Here is an 18,580-nt window from a genome sequence, read left to right as displayed (position 1 = left end):
TCTTCAGGGCAGGAGCTGAAACACCTGCCAGATTTTCCTGGTATCCTGTCCAGGCAGGCACATCTGCCCAGCTGGCTTCCCAGTCCAGCCGTGGGGCACATCCCGAGGTCTCTCACGCGGTGCAGAGCCCCCTGCCTGGCTGAGCTCTGCTTCCTCTGCCTCTTCCCGCTGCTGACCACAAGGGCTGCCCAGTGTGGCCTCTGCCTTCCAGACATGCCAGGCATCTCGTTGGTCCCTGTGCCTGGCTGAATGGCATATTCCCTTTCTCTTGTGCCCTTCCCACCCTCATCAACCACACGGCTCTCTGGCTGATGAAGTCCCAGTTCCCCTTCCAGCAGCCTGCCCCTTAAGGCTGGGCATCCCCTGGTGCTGTGCCAGGGTTGTCTGTCTGCCTCCAGACACAGGGAGCCCTGGGCAGGCCGCATGCACCAGCACCTTGTGCCCCGGGTCCCAGTACACAGTAGGTGTGCAGCTGTGTGGGAATGCATTGAATGCAGGCTCCACGGCACTCGCCCTGAAAACGGAAAGATATCGGAGACAGCCAAGGTGGGTTTGCACATCTGTGGGGGGACCTGGAGCTCAGGCACGCAGTGACTCCCCAGGGTAGGGGGCTCTGATTGTGACACACCCAGGAGTCGGATGTCACGTCTGTGGGTTGCCTGGAGCCCTGGTGCCCGGGAGCACCTGGACTGCATGGCTTTTGGGCTCCCCTGGTTAAAACCAGTGAGCAAAGGCAGGTGGCTATGTGTAGGCAGAGCTGGGCCATCCAAGTCCGACTTGCCAAAGCCTCACAGTAGACGGGGGCAGGCCTTATTAGTTCTGCTTTGCAGATGGGAAAGTGAGTCTGGGAACCTGGAAGGGACTGGGCAGAACTTCCCAGGTGACCACAGGTGCCTGGAGGCAAGCCAGGTGCTGCCCGAGGTCTGCATACCTGCTCCTGAGGGGCCTGTGCCCTGCCTGCCCCAGGGAGCCACGTCCTCACACCTGCCCCTTTGGCCTGCACCCCAGGGGACCGGCTGAATGAGTGCGTGGCCTACCACCGGCTGGCTGCCCTGCACCACCGGCTGGGCGACGGCGAGCTGGCGGAGCACTTCTACCTCAAGGCCCTGTCGCTCTGCAACTCGCCGCTGGAGTTCGACCAGGAGACCCTCTACTACCTGAAGGTGTACCTGGTGCTCGGCGACATCATCTTCTACGACCTGAAGGTGGGTGGGAGGGGCAGGGCTCGGGGTGTTCCCGGCCCCCTTGGAGTGGGATCTCCACCCAGACCCCAGAGTCCTGGGTTCCAGCCTTCCTTAGGAATGGCCCAGTGGCCTCCCTGGAGCTCTGCACCCAGCTGGAGGAGCCGGCAAGGTTAGCAGATACAACCCAGCTCCCAAGGTGGCCAGGCCCCACCCTCAAGAACTCAGTCTCAGCCAGGGAGGCTGACACATGAGCGGGCAATGGTGGCCTCTGGGTAAAGGGGGATCGTAGTCGGGAGGCCCACCTGGAGGAGGTGACACCAAAGCTGAGTCTTGACAGTCAAGTGTCAAGTTGCATTTAACAAAAACAGGGTCGGGGGGGAGGACACTTAGGAGGATGGCATCATCCTCATGTTGAATCCACATTGCAAGATCCAACCCAAATCCCAGCGCCTCCTCTAGGAAGCCTGCCCAGGGTGCCAGCCTGCACTGAGCAACTCCTTCCTGGAGTCCCGAGACACCTTGAATCTTCACATCACCCAGGAAGGGTGGGGTGGGGCCAGTGTCTTACCATGTGCTTCACAGACAGGGAAACCCCAGCGCAGGGCAGGCGCAATGGGGCGGGGCCCAAGCCAGCCAGACGGAGGCCTTGCTGGGTCGGGTCTGTCTCGAGGAAAGGTGCTGGGACCTGTACTCCCTCTGCCCCCAGTCCTGCAGGGGTGGAGAACTGGGACTGGCAGACTCACACCTGGGATGTCTGCACCCCTCTGGCCAGCAGGTGCCCACCCCTCCTCAGCATCGCACCGGCACCGCATCAGTGCTCCTTATGGGCTGAGGGGCCAGGGCGCTCCAGTCCAGGGACCGAGATCTTGGGGGCCTTAGAACAACATGAGGAGCAGGGGCAGCCCTAAGACCCCACCCCGAATCCCCCACCACAGGCCTGGGGCTGCCCGGGAGGCCCCCGCCCAGTGCTGGCGACACCTGGTGCTCAGAAGCTGTCCCGGTGGCCTCCCAAGTCCCAGCCAGACAGGGAGGTGCCAGGTGTCAGGCCCAGAGGGACACTGTTCACTGCTCAGGGGCTCACCTGGAATCCAGGGGACGGGCCTCCCAGAAGAGGCCTTTCTCTCTCTTGGTCAAGCCTGCCGCGCACTCCGCCTGCCCAGGAGGAAGGAAAGGGCCAAGTAGTACCTGAGAGGCCAAAGTCCACGGCTAGGGTCGAGGGGCACAGCCCTCTGGGCCTCATTGTGACTATGCTGTCAGCACAGGCCAGCTTCCCACAGGAAGGCCCCCTCGGAATTCCCAAGGGAGGCTGTCTTTCCAAGGCCACGCCCTCCTCCTTGTATAGGAGGCTCTGGACCCAGGGCCCAGAGGAGTGGGAGAGAAAGCCGGGCTGGATGGGGCCTGGAAGGCTGGCAGAGAGGCAGGGGTAAATGGGCATCCTTGCCGATTGCCTCTAAAATGGGGTCCCCTTTAGTCTACACATGAGAGTGAGCCCTGGAATAGGGTGGATTAGGTGTGTCCTGGTTCAGCCTGCCACTCACTAGCTGCTGCACACACTACAGGCACACTGAAATGCACACACACACACACACACACACACACACACACACACACACACACACAGGCCTGCCTTCACTGAGCAACTCCTTCCTGGAGGACACACACACGCATACGCAGAGACATATGCTTTGGCTGGCTCCTTCCTGTTCACTTGGGATGCCCCCACTCCTTCAGGAAGCCCTTGCCTCCCACCCCTGGCTGAGTCTGGGGCCTCCTGGGCCCCCCACAGGCTTCTGGGCTTCCCTCTACCACAGCCCGGGCCACCCTGTATGGTCAGTGTTCACTCCCAGGTCCCTCAGCCTGGGAGCAAGGATGTTAGGCTCAGCCATACACCCAGCACAGAGTCCAGTGTTCGGCTGGGCGGTGACTCAGGGCCTTCTCACGCCCCTGCTCCGTGTGTGGGGCGGGGCAGTCAGGGAATGGACTGCTGCATCTTGGACTTTGTCCTTGGCCCTGGGAGCCATCTTGAGATGGTAAAGGGGGACAGGCCAGGCACGAGTCTTAGGTCCCTTGGGTGACCCCCATGTGGAGGAGGCACGTGGGGAGAAGCCGGGTGGGGGATGGGACGGTCAAGGAAGAGGTATCGGAGGCCAACCCAGGGATGGTGAGTTTGAGCCAAAGATGCATTGAAAACAGGAGTGGATGTCTGGGGAGTCACACTCTGTCAATATTTCAGGGAACATTGCCAGAGAGGACACCTGGGAGATGGTTTTGTACCTGGCCTGGCCAGTGGAGGGCCTGGAAATGGTCAGCAAGGACAGGGGCCAGAGGGGAGCCTGGGTCACTCAACGCTGTGCCCCTGCTGGGGCTTGGAGCCATGGGTCCTGCATGGAACTCTCAGAGCAGGCAGGATCGGCCCTGACCTCAGCCCATGGGGAAAGCAGCCACTGCCTGCAGAGAGGGTGGGACTGGGGCAGGAGGCTGCATGTGAGTGGGGGCGTAGGGACAGTCAGGAAGTATTCCAGGGGTGTCAGGGTCATCCCCACCTCCTGCAGCTGAGACCACAGCAGTGCCACAGGCTTCAGGGCTCATGGGGTGAGCCAGGATTGGCTGGACATATGGAAGGACCCGGAGACAGGAACGGCCTCTGGGAAGACAGACTCTGAGTCCCCCTTTTGCTGAGCATGGCCTGTGCCCTTCAGGACCCATTTGATGCAGCCGGGTACTACCAAGCTGGCACTGGCAGCCACCGTGGACCTGGGCAACAAGAAGGCACAGCTGAAGATCTACACGCGGCTGGCCACCATCTCCCACAACTTTCTCCTGGACCGCGAGAAGTCGCTCTTCTTCTACCAGAAGGCCAGGACCTTCGCCACAGAGCTCAACGTCCGCAGGGTCCACCCGCCTCCTCTGCCACTCTGCGGGTGGGCCCCCTTAGGTTGGCCCCCAGCCACCCTCGCTGAGGACAGCATCTGAGGGAGTGGGTTTTGTGCAAGGAGGGTGGTCTCCTGCCTCTCCTGGTGTCTCCCGTGGCTCATTTTCTGGGAAATGGAGGCATGAAAGCAGGGGTCAAATAGCAATAAAGGTTTTTTTTTTTGTTTTTGTTTCTGCAATAACATACCGAAGTCCCCAGGGCATCCTTCCCTGTGTGCTTCCTGGGGTGTGTCTACTAGGGGCCAGCTCCTTCCCTGGTAGCAGCCCTCTGATCTTGGGGATGAGAAGGACCCTGAGTCCAACAGACCTGGGCCAGGTCACCATGAGCCTCGGTTTCCTTGGCGGCCAGAGGGAGATGGTGGTGGAACTCCCTGGGCAGCTCCCTGCTCAGAGCTTTTGCTGTAGGTCTCATGCCACCCTTGCCTTTAACCTTCAGGCCACTGTGCCCGGATGTGGGGGCTGCTAGTGCCCCTGTTCACCATTGAAGAAACAGAGGCACAGAGAGGTTAAGTGTCTGGCCCACCGTCACACAGCAGGTAGGGGCGGAGACACAGAGCCCAGTACACTGACCAACACACCACCCTGCCAGCCTGCTGCCAGGAAGGTGTCCCCCATTAGGACCCAAGGTCAGCTCCTGATCCTCTTGTGGTGTCAGGAGAGCGACAGGCCAGTGAGGGTGGCCCCAGGGATCCCTCATTCAGTGTCCTCTGCTCCCAGACTTGGCTGGGCGGAGCCTCCCAGTCCCACCTTTGGCCACTGGTCAGCCCTGCGGGAAGTGAGATGCAGTGATCTACACAGACTGCCTGTGTAGACGCTGCTGTCTAGTGTTGAAAGCCTTATCTGGGCTGCCCCCCAAGTCGTCCCCCACATACCCCTCCTCTTCCGGCCCCCGGACCTCATCCCAGTCCCAGGAGTCCCAGGTTTTCCTTCTTGGACTCTCTTGGCCCCAGGGAACACGGCTCACACGGTCTCTTTGCCAGTTTACAGCAAGGAAACCGAGGTTCAGAGACTGTGGGTGTCCCACGTGATTCTCACATCCACTGCACTCTCCCAGGCCCCTCTTTTAAACACTTTAAATGACCAGGCCCCTCTTTTAAACTCTTTAAATGAGGTGACATTCACATCGCATGTGATTAACTATTTCAACGCAAATCATGTGGTGGCATTTGTGCATTCACAGTCCTGTGCAACCACTCCCGCCATCTAGTTTCAAAATGTTTTCATCTCCCCAGAAGAAACCTCCCATCCTCACCAAGCCGTTACCCCTCCTTGGTATCCCCCAAGCCCCTCGTTTAATGGAAGGGGAAACTGAGGCCCGGAGAGACTTGCCAGTGGGCAGAGCTCTGAGAAGGAATCAGGCACCCATCTGCTGCTTCAGTCCTGGGTTGGTTTTCCACCCAGCAGAGGTGACAGAGCCTGGAGGTTCTGGGAGCGCCACAGGGGAGCCCCATGCTTGCAGCCAGAGCCCTGCCCCGAGCCTCCCCACCAGAGGGCAGCAGAGAGCTTTCCAGAGCCGGCCGCGGGGCTGGCGGGAAGCAGCGGGTCAGAGCTGCTGACAAACCTCATGTTGACCCCAGATCGCTGTCTCTGTGGGTTGAGCTTGGGAATTGGAGGCCGCCTGATTGGAAACATGAAGACGGCTCGGCCTGGCTGGAGCAGCGGGAAGCGCCGTCACGTTTACTGAGGACACAGACCTCCTGCCCGCTGGGCCTACAGCCATTCTTCTCAGGGTGGGGTCCGCAGGTCCGGGTTGCTCTCAGCAACAACAGAGTCCGGGGGACTTTGGAACTGTTCCTCCCCATCTCCACCCACCCTGGCTGGTGCCATGAGGGGCCTGGATCCTGGGATCCTGTTCCTCTTGGGCAGCAGAGACTGGGGGACCAGAGGAGATGATGGGTCTTCAAGCCCCATATTCAAACCCCAGCCCACCACTCACAGTCTGGGGGTGCGGGGTGAGGGAGTTGATTTCTCTGAGCCCCAGTTTGGTCACCACTAACATGAGGCCGACCTACTGGGGCAGAGTGCCAGCCCCAGGGCTAATAGAGGCCTGTTTCCTACTGACAATACTTCTTACTCCTAGGAACAGCTCCAACAACCACACACTAGAGAACATTCAACCCAGGCCAACTTGTCAGAGGCACGTGAACCAGAGCAACTCCATCTTGAATGGGGGCTGGGTAAAGGGAGGCTGAGACCTGCTGGGCCGCATTTCCAGGAGGCTAGGCATTCTTAGTCACAGGATGATATAGGAGGTCGGCACAAGATACAGGTCATAAAGACCTTGCTGATAAAGCAGGTTGCAGTACAGAAGCCGGCCAAAGCCCACCAAACCCAAGATGACCACGAGAGTGACCTCTGATTGTCCTCACAGCTCATTATGTGTTAATTATAATGCATGAGCTGCTAAAAGACATTCCCACCAGCGCCATGACAGTTTACAGATGCCATAGCAACATCTGGAGGTTACCCTACATGGTCTCAAAAGGGAGGACAAACTCTCAGTTCTGGGAATTGCCCACCCCTTTCCTGGAACACTCATGAATAGTCCAACCCTTGTTTAGCGTATGATCAAGAAATAACCATGAAAATGGGCAACCAGCAGCCTTTGGGGCCACTCTGCCTATGGAGCAGCCATTCTTTTTTTTTTTTTTTTTTTTTTTTTTTTTTTTTTGAGATGGAGTCTCGTCTCTGTTGCCCAGACTGGAATACAGTGGCGTGATCTTGGCTCACTACAACCTCCGCCTCCAGGGTTCAAGCGATTCTCCTGCCTCAGTCTTCCTAGTAGCTGGGACTACAGGCACCTGCCACCACACCCAGCTAATCTTTTGTATTTTAGTGGAGACAGGGTTTTGCCATGTTGGACCAGGCTGGTCTCGAAGTTCTCACCTCAGATGATCCACCTGCCTCGGCATCCCAAAGTTACGGGATTACAGGAGTCAGCCACTGCGCCCAGCCAGAGTAGCCATTCTTTTAATTCTTTTCTTTCCTAATAAACTTGCTTTCACTTTATGAACTTGCCCCAAATTCTTTCTTCTGTGAGATCCAAAAACCCTCTCTTGGGGTCTGGATCGGGACCCCTTTCCAGTAACTTACTTAACCTCTCAGACCCTTCATCTCTTCATCTATAACCAAAGACAAAGCCTCCCCCGAGGTTCCAATAGTGAGGAGAGAATGCATGGGAAACGAGGGGCACGGAGTTGGTGTGCAGAACCAATGTCACAGACTGGCTGTCAAGCCACTGTCATACTGGAAGTAATATGCTCTCGCCCACGAGTTATGAAGAACAATATCACAGGGGGTTGTGTACCTTCTCTGGTAGTGGGAGTAGCATCATCATCTCTTTTAGATGACAGGAACAGTATCACAGGTTGGGTGTACACACCGTGTTTTTGGAAGCAATGTCATTCTCTCTTCTAGGTTTTACGATTCATATCACAGGCGGGGTGTACACCCCTTGTTATATTGTATGGAATCTCAACCTCTTTCAACCTGTATCTTTAGAACAATATCCCATGGGGGTTGTACACCTCTTCAATATTGGTAGTAACGCCATCTTCTCCTTTCCTGGATATAAGAAACGGTATCACAGGAGGGGTGTACACCCCTTGCAATATTGGTAGTAATATCACCTCTCCCCTGTGGATATTAAGGACAAAATCCCAGGGTGGCTGTAAGGTTCCTACTTTATTGGGAGTAATATCGTCCACTCACCCCCTGGATAAGAGGAACCATATCACAGAAGAATTGTCCACCCCCTTCGATATTGTCAGCCGTGTCATCTCCTTCCCGCCTGGATATTAGGAACGATACCCCAGGGTTGGGGGCGGTGTACACCCACTGCAGTATCGAAAGTAAAATCAGCCTCTTTCCCGCTGGATATTAGGAACTCTATCACAGGTGTGTGTATACCTTCTGGGATATTGGGAGTACTATCAGCCTCCACCCCGCTGCATATTAGGAACAATATTCGGGGGGCAGTGTGGTTACACCCCCTGCGATACTGAGAGCAATATTCTTCTTTCTCCTGTACAGTAGGAACTACATCACAGGCATCTGTACACCTGTGATATTGGGATTAATGTTATCCTCTCCCCCACTGAATATCAAAAACAATATCACAGAAGGGTGTACACTCCCTGCGATATGGCCAGTAATATCATCATCTCTACCTTTGGATAGGAGGAACAACATCACAGAGGGTGTGTACACTGCCCTGCAATATTGGGCATAATGTTATCCTGTCTTCCCCTGGATATTAAGAACAATATCCCTGGTGGTGGGGGGTGGAGTACATTAAGAACAGTATCACTGGGTGGGGGTACACCCCCTGCGATATTGGGTGTAGTATCATCCTCTCTTCCCTAGGATATTAACAATATCACAGGAGGGGTGTAGAGCCACGGCCCCTGCATGTTTGGGAGTAATAGCCTCTTCGACCTGTGGCCTTTCTATGGAATCTCCTATGATGGCCTGATAAACAGTGTCTGACCAAAAAATTGGCTGGCCGGGGTAATGCTGCACCACGTGCGGGGTGCGAGGGTGGAAGCACATGTGGACATCTACAAGGTGCTGAAGGAGAGTGAAGCCAGCGATGACCGGACCCTAATGGCATTCAACGAACAGGAGTCAAGCGCGGGGCCCAAGGAAGTCCAGGAAACGAGCTGGGGCCAGCCTCGGCAAGGCCAGCATAGCACTAGGGAACGCAACAGGGAAAAGCCCAGGAGAGAGATGGCCCTCAGCTCGAGTGGGAGGCACACGAGGCTTCAGCTGACCTCACGGCCCCTCTGCTCCCTTCCCTGCACTGGAACTCAGTTCTGAAGGAAGAACCCGGAGCAGAACTACTGTTTTCTGAGGTTCTGTGCCAAGCTGAACTAAGGAGTCTTCAACAGGGCTGGGAGTTTTCACCGCAAACTCTGGAGCCCTTCTGGATGTGAACATCTAAGGTAAAGGCCAGCGGCTGCTCTCCAGGAAGCGCCAGGCGGCCAAGCCACTGACGTGACCCCAACGTGCCAAGGTGGCCACCATCTCGTCTGCAGCTGAGTGAGGACCCTCTCTGCAGCAAAGGCCTGTGGAACTACCTGACCATAGAGGTGGGTCAGCTTATCAGGGACTGGAGGGGCCACCATGCGGGTGTCAGCACCACGCCCATGACCAGCAGAATCCACTCCCCCCACAGCACATGTTGGTGAAGCTGCCTGCCAAGGAGGGCATGATTTCAGCTCTCTAAAGAACCTCTCATCTCACCAGGAAGGCTATGGTTCCAGGCAGCGGCCCCCAGTGGGTCCGGCTCTGTCCCAGAGCTCGTAGGTACCAGGCACTCAAACCCTTCCTGCAGGATCCCACAGCTGGCCCTGCAGCCTCGCTAGTCAATGCAGGCAGGAGAGGCCGGCTCCAGAGAAATGGTGCTTACGCTCCCCTAGTCTAGGTGGCATAGAAACAGGACCCCAAGGACTGGATATATCATCTCGCTTTCAATCAATAAAGATAGGCTCTCCCTAAGGCAGAGAAGCTAAAAATTTACCCCGTTCTGGCCAGTGTGACCGACATAAAGCCAAGCTAGCAAAGGGTTGGGGGGAAAGAGTAATAATAAATCTGGCTCATTCTTAGCACAGAAGAAACAAGTTGCTAAAATAAGGGAAAGAAAGCAATGGGAGGAAACGGGGTTCTCTTACCTGGACAACAGCATTCAGGCCAGTGTCCGCGCCCAGGCTTATTTCTGTGCCCGGGACATTGTTGCTAATCGTGGCTGGCACCACAAACGGGGGATGCAAAGCTCCTGATGGTGGCTTCCTACCTTGGCCATGTCGCACGCGCTCTTGTAAGCCTGAAGCAGCGGGGCCAAGCCGTTAGCGGGGGTGCCGGGTGCTCACCTGCCAGCCCCAGGGCCTGCACTGAGGTCCAGGAAGCGACAGGAGGGGCCTGAGTCACCAGGGGAAGCCCATTCATGCGGGTCAAGGGGCCCAGGGAAGCTCTGGAGGCTGTGTGGGAGCAGGACAGGCCTCAGCGACACAGGAGGCTGCCTGGGCACAGCCCAGGTCCTTGTGAAAGGGGAGGCCTGCAGGCAGCACAGCAGGGTGGGTGTGAGGCAAGCAGCAGAGCAGGTTGCAGGCAGTGGCGAGTTAGTCACAAGCGGGATAGCTCAGCTCTCGGCATCTCATTGTGGGTAAGGGAGGCCAGGGCGGTCAGGACGTTTAAAGGCAAAGCCAGTCCTGTAGCTTTCTGCAGGCAGGCAAGGATGAGTGGGATGGGGCCCACAGCTGTAAGGACCACACCAAGTGACCGCCGTCATCGTGCAGAGGCGGCCTCCACGCACAGGCAGGGAAGGAGGCAGGCAGCTGGATTACCGGTGGGCCACACTCAGCCCCTGGCCGCATCTCTGCTCTCTGGCGGGAGGCTGCCATTTCTGCCCTCGGGAAGCCGCACACAAAGCCACACACGCGAGCAAGAACCTGAGTTGCTGCTCTGGGGTTCCACTGGGAAATGGGCTCTGGTGTCAGAACTGGGAGCGGTTCTCAAGCCCGTGTGCCCCGGGGTTTTTCAGACTCCACCTCAGGGTGTTAACCAAGGTAACAGTAGGACAGGTCCACACGCCTACTGTTCCCACGTCCAAGCAGCCCCACACAGCAAGGTGTTTTGTCATCCACTTGGTGGCAAAACCAACTATTTATGGACTTGGATGTGTCCCTCTTACTGTGAATATCCCCACATCTGCTGCAGAAATGCTACCTTTGGGACACAGGGTGGGGCCCACATCTCCCCGGGAGAGTTGGACACTGAGCGACCCAGGCTCTGCAGCCCTGGTGCAGCCCAAAGCATCCCAAGGCCAGGAGCCCGTGTGGGCTAAGGGCTTCGGACAGTGAGTGGAGATCCGTGGCAGGTGAGTTCACAGCGTGGTGGGTAGGAGGGTAAGGTGGGTGCGTCAGTGCTGGGTGACCACGAGGTGAGCTGTGAACAGGGACCCCCGTGCCCCATGGCATGGCCTCCACGTCCACCCAGGCTCAGCACATGCCCAGCTCTTGGGCTGCTCTGTACAGGCTCTGGCCATGGCAGTCTTTGCAGGACTTCAATCCAAATGCCAGCCTGCTTCCCAGCCAGAAACACTCATCTGGGGATACTCGCTGGCCTGGTGCCCAGGATGTGGCCCCCTCAGCACCACCATGTGGGGGGCTGCTCTTATGCTTTTCAGAGAGGTGATGTCACTCCTTTACTGTGGAATACCCTAGCTCAGGACTGACCAAGACTGGCTGCGGGGAGCTGGCTGCTTCTCCAAGAAGCTCTGGCTGGAAGCCAGAGGGTGTGGGTGACCCGGGGCCAGGAGGGGCCTGAGGCAGACAAGAGGGCAGGTGGGGGGGTCTCAGCTCCTTAACTCCACATTGAAATCTGTGGGAATGGCCACATTGCTGCAAATCCTCGCTCCCCTCTTCCCTATCGCTCTTTTTCCTTCCTCAGTCTCCAAAAAAGGGGAGGGAAGATTCAAGACAGGGGAGACCCTGCCCAGAAAAGCACAAAACTCTCAAGACCAAACACAGCCGGGCCCCTGGGTCTGTGGTGGGGCCACTATGACAAGGAATTACAAGGCTGTGGTCACCGCCACCTTCGCGACACCTGACAGCAGCATGGCACCCACCTACTGTGTTTCTGATGTGACCTGATCAAGCTTACAGGACAGAGTAATGCACCAGCCAGCGCTAAGGAATGAAAGGAGTCCAACGGAAACTCCCTGCAGCCATATCCTGAGAATGTGTAACACCTGCTCTGAGGTATTTCATTCATTCCGTTCTGCCCGGAAGACCCACTCCCCAGCACCGCATAGATTCTGAGGGGCTGTGGTGTCAGCTAAGCATCAATGCTGGCAAGAAGCAAATCATCAGTGAGGATGAGGATGAGGACACACGTGTCCAAAGCAGATGATGACTTCAGCACATTAGATCCGCCCAGGGCTTCTGAAGTGCAACACAGCCAGGTCCTGAGCCAGACGCCTACTATGGAGCTTGCCCTGTGCTTGGAGGAACTTTCCGCAGCGTCCCTTGTCTCCAGTTCCAGGTGCTGGGAGCATCCCTTCTCCCAGTTCTAACCAGAAACCTCCCTGGACAGTGCAAACATCCCCTGGGGCACAATCACGCCATGAGAATCACCAAATTGACTGAACAACTGTAGCCATCCACAGACCGCAAACATAAATGCTGCCCAGGGCCAGGCCAGGAGTCATGGGTCACAGAGGGTGTGGCCAGACAGGGAAGAGACGCTCACTCCCACACGTCCTCAGCCTCTGACGGCTTCAGGACAGTGGCTGGAGTGACCTGGAGTCACCCACGTCAAGTCGCCTCATGCCCTCATTTTTCGAGTTCGCCACCAGCTCCTGTTCTACGGCCAGACGAGCCCAGTTCAGACCCAAATTCAAACCTTCTCAGGATTCACCCTGTTTGGCCGTCAGTAAACAGGGCTCTGGAGAAAACAGCTGCCATGTCCACATCTCGGTCCCTCTCCCTTCAGGGGTCCACAGAGGGATCCTCGGTGGCTTTCTCGTCCCTGCCAAGACTCCTGAGCAGCTGCAGCATTTGCCAGGGTGGCCTCGATCAGCTCAGCCGGTGTCACTCACCCATCACGAGACTAGAACCACAGCACTCCCAAGACAGCCTCATTCCTCGGAGCTCAGGATCAGAAGGGCAATGAGGACACACATACACACTAAGGTGGCTGTGCCTGGCCAACGGGAGGCTCAACTAACTACACGCTCCAGTTCTTTCTCTATTGTAATCAGTTAACTTAAGGTCCGACAGTGGCTCATCCCTGTAACCCCCGTGCTTTGAGAGGCCAAGACAGGGGGATTGCTTGAGCCCAGAAGTTTGAGACCAGCCATGACAACACAGGGAGACCTCATCTCTGTAGAAATACAAAAAATTAGCCACGCATGGTGGCATGCACGTATAGTCCCAGCTACTCAGGAGGCTGAGGTGGGAGGATCGCCTAAGCCTGGGAGGTCGAGGCTGCAGTGAATCATGATTTCACCACTGCACTCCAGCCTGGGAAACAGAGTGACACCCTGTCTCCAAAAAAAAAAAAGAAAAAAAGAAAACAAAATTTTTTAACCTAGCTTTCAGAAACTCTAATGAATGAAAAACTGAATTTAAAACAATCGCATAATAAATCACACAGTCCCTCAAAGCGGGTGGAACTGACCATTTGTGGGGTGTTTGCCTCACGTGTTTTGGTTTTCAAATTTTGACCCTACACGTTTGTTACATATTTACAATCTAAAAAAAAAAAAAAAAAAAAGTTAATTATTGCAGAGGACGCTGGAATTAAAGAGAGATTTTCTTCCTGAATGAAAGTGTACATCACATACCACAAGCATCTATGCTTTGTGTGGAAACTTGAAAATAAAAAGTCACAGGGAGATCAACACCAGCTTTGTCCCACATCTTCAGATGCTCAGCTAACTGCAGTGACTGCTCTCAAATTCTCCACCCATTCCCTCTGGGCAAGTGCCAATTAGGTAACGATTAGGGAAAAAAGAAGCTTCAATCCCTCCCATTGCACACCCAACTTTCACAGACCCAAAAATCCAGCTAAAGCTGGTGAAAGAGCAGTAAAAGCCATGCTGGAATCCCCTCTGTGAAACAGACACTCATGTTCACGTTCCCAGCATGAAGGTCAGCCCAGAGCCGGGCTGGACCCACAGCAGCAAAGCCGTGACGCCCGTCACCAGGATTACTGAAGCAATGCCTATGTCAGAGATTAGTGACTGCCAAAAATAAGGTGAAAGTTGCCCCCAAAGCCAGTGAACACGGGAAAACCTGGGCAGGTTTCCTTCACAAAGAAAGTTTAAGACACTCAGAAAAGCAAGAAACGAGTGCTAAGCATTTCTAACCATATGAGCTGTATGTTAAAAGCTTATTTTAACTACCAGCGCTAGAAATAAGTTGCATGCCAAGGGTTTACAAAAAAAAAAATACTTTGAAAGATATTCGTGAGAACTAAGTCGCACAAGAAAAATCAAAACTTGAGAATTTCTGAAAAATTTTAGACATCAAGTTTTAAAAAAATGAAATGCTTCCTGCGTTAGGTACGGATCTTGAGATTCCCACCTGAATCACCAAGTGTGACACACAAACTTGAGGATAGGCATATATTTCTTTTAGCCCGGAATCGCGGTATGTGCCTGTGGTCCCAGGTACTCGGGAGGCTGAGGTGGGAGGATCACCTGAGCCCAGGAGGTCGAGGCTGCAGTGAGCCGAGATCACACCACTGCACTCAAGCCTGGGTGACAGAGTAAGACCTTGTCTCACAAAGAAAAAAACTAACAGAAAAGTTTGTTTCATTATTGTCTCTTGGCAAAAAAACTAAACTAGCCCCAATATTGCCTTGGATGTAACTGAACATCCCCAGTTTACAAACGGGAAAATGAGGTCAACAGCCAAGACCAAAGAGACAACAAATGCAATGGTGCGTTCAGGACAATGACTACAATTATAAAATATTCAGTTCAATTTCTACCCTCAGCATCAAGGTAGGGGCTCCTCATAATGGGAATTGGAGGCTCAAAGAAAATTTAGGCTCAACATTTAAAAAAAAAAAAAAAAGCGGATTTTAATGCTGGTGCAATCACAGGAGACTGCGGCCCAGCCATCCTCAGCGCTGCAGGTACTCACGGGCACACCCGGGGTCTTGGCCACGCTAAGTCCGGGCCGGTGGCCACACAGAAGAGGCGATATAACTTTTTTGGGAGTGAGATCAAAAATGTTCAATCTAAAAACCTACTTTTCCAGGGGGGAGAAAAGAACGAGAAGCTCTCATTCAGGGTATTTGTAAAAGCCTGTTTCCAGCGCACTGGTAGATAAAAAGGGCCGGGGCCCTCGGGTTAGCCTCAGCGGGCGCCGGCCTGGCAGGGCGCACTGGGACTTACCTCAGTGATAGTGTTCAGGGCTGTGCCTGCCCCATGCTGAAATCCGAACGCGGCACATTGCTCGACACAGTAGCGGGAACCATGACCATGGGCACACAGAACTCCTCGTACTTCTCCCGGACGGCCGACAGCTCCAGGAGTCCCATTTAAATTGACCCAGTATCTGCACGCTGGCTGCTGAGAGGCCATGGTGTGGAACGGCCAGGACATCGCTTAGTCATAGGGGGCACAACACCACACTTGCCACTCCTGTGCTTCTATTTCATCAAACCCTATTTTCTCCTGAATATTGACCATAGCAAAGTCATTAGCCTTGGAGATGCATTTGAAACATCAACTTGCTTTGTTCAAGAGGTTTAAGACACACTTAAGTCTTTCTTGCCATGCTCAACACACTCGGCTGGCCCTCTCTGAAGTGTTTCTGGAACAAAAGCCTTGGCCTGCTGCGTGAACATTCACACTGAGCACACTGTGGCGAGGCCGCTTGGCCAGCCAGCAGGGGGCAGAAGAGAGCCACAAGTGCCACGTGGGGTCCCTGCAAACTGCGCCTCTCTCCCTCAATCAAGGGGGGTGCCTCCTGCCCATCCAGCGGCTTCCTCCAAGGCCTCTTCAGCTGCCACAGCACTGACTTCAGACTGCTCAGCCAACGGGGTAACAGATTCAACAGAGTTTCATGTTGTTAAAGGAAAACTTCTGTTACCAGGCAACCTTAATATCAGATTCAAGGTAAAATAACCAACAAGATTGTTTCCAAACCAACATGCTACTAGTGCCTTATCCTTCAATGCTGCTTAAACACGAAGTATGAGGAAAAAAGAGCATGGCACTTACTTCTTAAAAAATAACACCTCTTCTAGGTTCATGTTACCCATATCATAAAGACTTAGAACTGTGGATTCCCTACAGAAACGTGGAGTGGGGGTGGATCCCCACCGCTGACCCAGCCTCCCCCCAGCTCAGTCACCCCCCTCACCATGGGGTTCACACCTCTCCAGGCCCTGTCACCTCAACAAGGAAAGGTGGCGTCTCTGAGATCTCTTCACAGGGAGCACCTGGGAGCTAGAGAGACACACAGACACACCCATAACCGCTTTAAAATCCTGAAATGCAATACATATTCAAGGACTTCATTATTAGTTTTTTAAAACTGTAAGAACAGAGTGAGCCTGGTTTTAACCTCTCTGCCACAATAACACCGTGTACATCTGTCTTTTACTGTTTGTTCCTTCTCCAGCAGCTGCTGCCTGGCTGGCCGACTGAAGAAGAGCCTCTGGTACTCTGGGAGGAGGCCCTCGGTAAAAGCGTGAGCACCACCATCACGTCTCAGGACGCCGCACACCTTAAGGTCACCCACAGACCGCCATTCCCAATGCCTAGAAGGCACTGAAGGGGTCCCTCCTGCTCTTTGTAAATGTTAACTCTCCTAAGCTATGTTGTGTTGAAAAATTTTAACTGCAGTCCACACATACTTCTTTGTTTCAGTCTTGTTTTTATCCTAGAAGCATATTATTATGGAAAATTAAGTTTGCAAGGTTGAAGGGTTTTCTGAAAGTCGACTTCTAATCCTGGAAGAAAAAAAAAAAATGGGCCAGATGTGGTGCTCACGCCTGTAATCCCAGCAGTTTGGGAGGCTGAGGCGGGCAGATCGCTTGAGCCCAGGAGCTCGAGACCAGCCTGGAAAACACGGCAAAACCCTGTCTCTACTAAAAATACAAAAAAATACAAAAAAAAAAAAAAATTAGCTAGGTGTGCTGACATGTGTCTATTCCCAGCTACTCAGGAAGCTGAGGTGGGAGGATCACCTGAGCCCAGGAGGTGAAGGCTGCAGTCAGCCTAGATTTGCGTCACTGCACTCCAGCTTGGGTGACACAGTGAGACCCCATCTCAAAAAAACAAAAAGCAAAAACAACTGTATAAAAAATCATTACAGAAGGGAGCTGGCCGAGCACAGTGGCTCACGCCTGTAATCCCAGCACTTTGGGAGGTCGGGGTGGGCAGATCACCTGAAGTCAGGAGTTTGAGACCAGCCTGGCCAATATGACAAAACTCCATCTCTAATAAAAATACAAAAATTAGCTGGGCGTGGTGGCGGGTGCCTGTAGTCCCAGCTACTCAGGAGGCTGAGACAGGAGAATCACTTCAACCCAGGAAGCAGAAATTGCTGTGGGCCGAGATTGTGCCATTGCACTCCAGCCTGGGCAACAAGAGCAAGAGTCCACTTCAAAAATAAAAATAAAAGGGAGCTAATGTTTTTCATTTAAGGGAAAGGAGAAGAACTTTCAGTATTTATACATCTCACACACACATCTGCAGTGGTGGCCTCAAGTATTCAAGATACACATTCCCACAAATATAGTTCAAAGCTACTCACCAAGTTACACGCTAAGAGCACATGCATTGTAAGAATGCTACATTATATTTTGTAAGCATCTGTACCCAATATTTTAGCATACTGGCAGTTTTCCCTTCAGGTGCTGTATGCCTAAATTATTACATGTTTAGTCATTCGTTTTAGAATTTATTACTTCCTTTAGACAAAAGAAATATATTTAAAGGTAAGCTACTAAATTAATGACTTAGGGGAAAAATTACTAAATTAACTTGGAAGTTCAACTTTGCAAACTGTATTTGTTGGACCTCATGTAAGCTAGATGATCAGTTTTTTAAACTGTTGTGTGTTTCCCTGGAGGACGGAAGTCTCTTGTCTCTCATCCACTGTGCACACCACTGCAGCCCGCACCTGTCCTCCACGGCGCCACAGTGCGGCCTGCAATTCACCCCGTACCACGCCTTCCACACCTTACCTGAAAGTCACTAAGTATAACCAAGAAGGAAATGAAAAGCGGATAAATGACCTCCACCCCCACATCCAGCACGCAAATGTTAGACATTCATCAAAGTAAAACCAAAAACCAAAAACCCATGTTAGCTCAAGATTGTAACTGGTAGAGTTATGTGCATGGCAATTTTAAAAGTCCAGTTAAGTAAAAACCTAATTGAAAGTCTCAAGAAATGCGAAGTTTATACAAGAAGACATCTGCAAACATTGACAGTGAGGAGAGGACTTCACTCTGCATCCAGCCTGTCCTGGAAGCCACGGCCAAATGCCAGGCTGTATAGATCTGAAAAGCAGAGAAAAACAAGCGTTGAAAGGTGTACAGTCTCAGCAATGTACAAATTCAATGTAAGATGCTCAGAAACCTTGAATTTCCAATCAGAAAACAGGAACATGAGCAAGTTCCCCAGCAGTGCCCACCTTCTGCCTATGGCACGTGTAACAGGATCGCTGGCCACCTCGGGGGGACAGAGGCTTCCTGGTCACATTCGCTCTGGCAGCCACACAGCTGGCCCCACCACAAACACCTGGCTAATACTGAAGAACCACCCGCTCCCTGGGCTTTGCTCACTCTAGCCGGGAGAGCATATTTACAGAGTACATTATCAACTGAATCCTCGTTCAATGCGTCAAGCTTGTTGAAGACAGTGAACTGAGCACAGCAAATGTTCCCAGTTGGATGGCACTCAGTCACAACAGCAGCAGCCACTGTTCACAGGGTGC

General features: G+C 53.6%; 1 protein-coding gene across 7 annotated transcripts in view; it reads left to right on the top strand.

Annotated features, from left to right (window-relative positions):
- Window positions 1-16,489, top strand: part of LOC135966379 (SH3 domain and tetratricopeptide repeat-containing protein 1-like) — a 62,362-nt gene extending 45,873 nt beyond the window's left edge. For 3 of the 7 annotated variants that reach the window (XM_074005861.1, XM_074005863.1, XM_074005864.1), the window contains 2 exons: window positions 1,009-1,205; window positions 16,256-16,489. In XM_074005861.1, coding sequence (XP_073861962.1) covers window positions 1,009-1,024 — 16 coding nt within the window. In that variant the 3' untranslated portion in view covers window positions 1,025-1,205; window positions 16,256-16,489. Of the gene's footprint in view, window positions 1-1,008; window positions 1,206-11,564; window positions 15,177-16,255 lie in introns of those variants that run through there. The other 4 variants (XM_074005862.1, XM_074005865.1, XM_074005859.1 and 1 more) reach the window with 2 other exon arrangements.
- The last annotated feature ends 2,091 nt before the right edge of the window (window positions 16,490-18,580 follow it).

This window comes from Macaca fascicularis, chromosome 11, assembly GCF_037993035.2.
Source record: "Macaca fascicularis isolate 582-1 chromosome 11, T2T-MFA8v1.1".
Lineage (NCBI taxonomy): Eukaryota > Metazoa > Chordata > Mammalia > Primates > Cercopithecidae > Macaca > Macaca fascicularis.
This window is presented reverse-complemented; position numbering and strand designations above follow the sequence as displayed.